At 65.0% G+C, this 2,421-nt stretch overlaps 1 protein-coding gene across 1 annotated transcript in view; it reads left to right on the plus strand.

The window, feature by feature from the left end:
* Positions 1–1,590: 1,590 nt before the first annotated feature.
* Positions 1,591–2,421, plus strand: part of CROCC2 (ciliary rootlet coiled-coil, rootletin family member 2) — a gene marked incomplete at its 5' end in the record, with an annotated part of 60,120 nt that continues 59,289 nt past the window's right edge. Inside the window, 3 exons of the mRNA XM_081261762.1 lie at positions 1,591–1,764; positions 1,933–2,005; positions 2,222–2,373. Coding sequence (XP_081117888.1) covers positions 1,591–1,764; positions 1,933–2,005; positions 2,222–2,373 — 399 coding nt within the window. The remainder of the gene's footprint in view (positions 1,765–1,932; positions 2,006–2,221; positions 2,374–2,421) is intronic.

Here is a 2,421-nt window from a genome sequence, read left to right on the forward strand (position 1 = left end):
ACCTTGGGAGTCCCGTGAGATGCCCTGTGCTTCTCACGTGGAGGCACGAGCCCCACCCTGGCCCTCCAACGGCCTCTCCTCCTCAGTCAACAGCTGGGAATGAGGCCGTGCCACCTAGCCTGCTGTGTGCAGGGACCAAGAGGCTGACGTGTCTTCTGAGCACGGTTCACCTTGGGGGCAACTCTTGGGAAGAGGGAGGAGGCCCAAGGGAGTGCAGCGGCCTGTCTCTCAGCCGCACAGCCTCCAGGACTGCCCGTCCAGCCATAATCACTCTGGAATCTGACTAGCTTCCTGTCGCCGGCTCTGCTGGCCTAGTCACTCTGTGCCCTGGGGAGTTGCCTGGACTTCTGAGCCGCCTGCTCACCGTGGGGCGCCAGCAATTGTTCATGAGGAGTGACTCCCAAAGGCCGCCAAGCTCAGCTGACCTGGTCATGGCCTCTGAGGGCTCTGTCCAAATGTGTCCCCTGCAGGTGCTGGGCCAGAGTTGGACCACACATAGCCCTGTTCTGGATCCAGGTGTGGGCACCAGCTCAGCACAGCCAGGGCTGACCTCCCTGGCCATCAGCATGTCTGGGCCAGCCCCAGTCATCTTCACATGCCCAACACAAGCCACTGTGTCCCTGTGTCCCCACAGAGTCCCAGCACTATCAGAACCGTGGGTAAGCCTGTCTGTGGAGGGTCTTTCTCTGAGCAGAGCCCCTCGGGCAGCCTGCGGGTGGTCAGCCGCAGGCAGGAGGGGAGGTCCCGAGCGAGGTGTGCGGTCGGCACACACGGTGACTTTCCATGCAGCACAGGGACTGAGGACGACAGATTCACAGGCCACTCCACTTTGAGCAGCTGCAGTTCACTGACCACTTGTGGGTCACCCAGTACCACACCGGCAACCAGAGTCCTCTATTCTACTCCCCCACAGAGGGCCTGACCCCCATGTCCACAGGGCCCCCAGGACTTCAGGAGTGCTAGAGGCACCCTTGGGTGCCAGGGCAAGCTGCCCAGGGAGGTGCCCAGCCATGTGTGGGTCTGCTAGTGTCTGAACCTGGAGCACTGCTGGCCCAGAGGCACTGGGGCTAGGGGGACCAGCCAGGACTCCCAGAGACGGTCCAAGGAACCTTGGCCCCGAGGCCTAGTGGGGTGTATCTGGCCAGAGGCCCCACCTGCCCTTCACGGAGCACTGTGGCCTTTCAGGGTGAGGTGGCAGGAGCTCTGGGGACACCAGGAGGAACCCAGGCATTCCCTGTGTTCTGCCTAAATTTGGGGTCTAAGGAAGTGGCCTGGCCATGGCAGGCCCTCCTCGGCAGATCCTGACCCACTCAGTGCCAGCCGTCACCACCTGGTCCCGCCTGGCCTGGCCTGCAGGCCCTCTCCCACTCTGATGGGTTGGCTCCAAGAACTCAGATCTCTAGACAGGGATGCCCCGTCCCAGAGTCCCCTCACAGGCTGGCCGCTCTCTCAAAAGGTATGGCCACTGTTGATGCAGGGCCTGCTTCCAGGGGCTGCCCACTCCCAGGAGGGCTCCTGCCAGCAGCAGCCTGGCTCAGGGAGGCCCCAGCTTGGTGGGAGGAGCCCCTGACGGGAGTGAATGCAGGTGGGATGCCGGCCCACCGCCCGCACGGCCAGGCCCAATCCCGCAGGGGGCAGCAGGGCCACACCTTCCTCCTGTGCTCCCCCGAGGCGCTGCCCTGCCCTGGCATCAGACGCATCCCCCACAGACCTTCTGCCGCACCCCGGCCGGGGCCCACTCCCTGGCAGCCCCTCACGACGTGGGTGAGCAGAGAGGAAAACGACCTCCCCCACCAGGGTCAGGTGTTGTGCAGGGGACAGGTCACCCTGGAAGGGCTCAGGGGGTGGGGGGGGACTCTGCAGGGGCTCGTCCAGGCACAGGGCTGGGAAGACAAGGCCTGCCCTGCTGCGTGGGCGGCTTCCCCTCCTCAGGCCTCAGCCCACCACGGAGATGGCCCCCGGCACTGCGGGTCAGCGGCCTTCCACACGTCCTCACAGCTGCAGGGTGAGTCCAGATGACGGGACGTGGTCTGGGAGCTAGCTGCCCTTGGGAGGGTGGCCTGCACAGCCTCCTCCTGGAGTGACCGGGAGGTCTGGGCAGAGGCCAGCCCTCCTGGTGTGTTGCTTAGGAGGAGAGCTTCACGCCAGGTCTCCAGGAAACACTTCCACCAACAGCTTCCCTGATCCCCACGACAACAACGAGTCCGGCTCCTGTTTCCAGGGAAACCCAGCCCTCGGCGTCCTGCTGCCACGGCAACACCCATGGCTTGGTTGGTCTGTGGTCTCACCAAGGCTGGGCAGCGGGCTCCGGGCTCAGACAGCTCGGCGCTGCGGGGCGCTGCAGGGCGCTGCAGGGCTGTGGAGCCGGATGCTGTGAGCCCTGGGAGTCTCACAGGGAGCCAGCCCCCGCCTTTCTCTGAG

The sequence above is a fragment of the Spermophilus citellus genome, assembly GCF_964194105.1.
Source record: "Spermophilus citellus genome assembly, chromosome: 11".
Taxonomy (NCBI): Eukaryota; Metazoa; Chordata; class Mammalia; order Rodentia; family Sciuridae; genus Spermophilus; species Spermophilus citellus.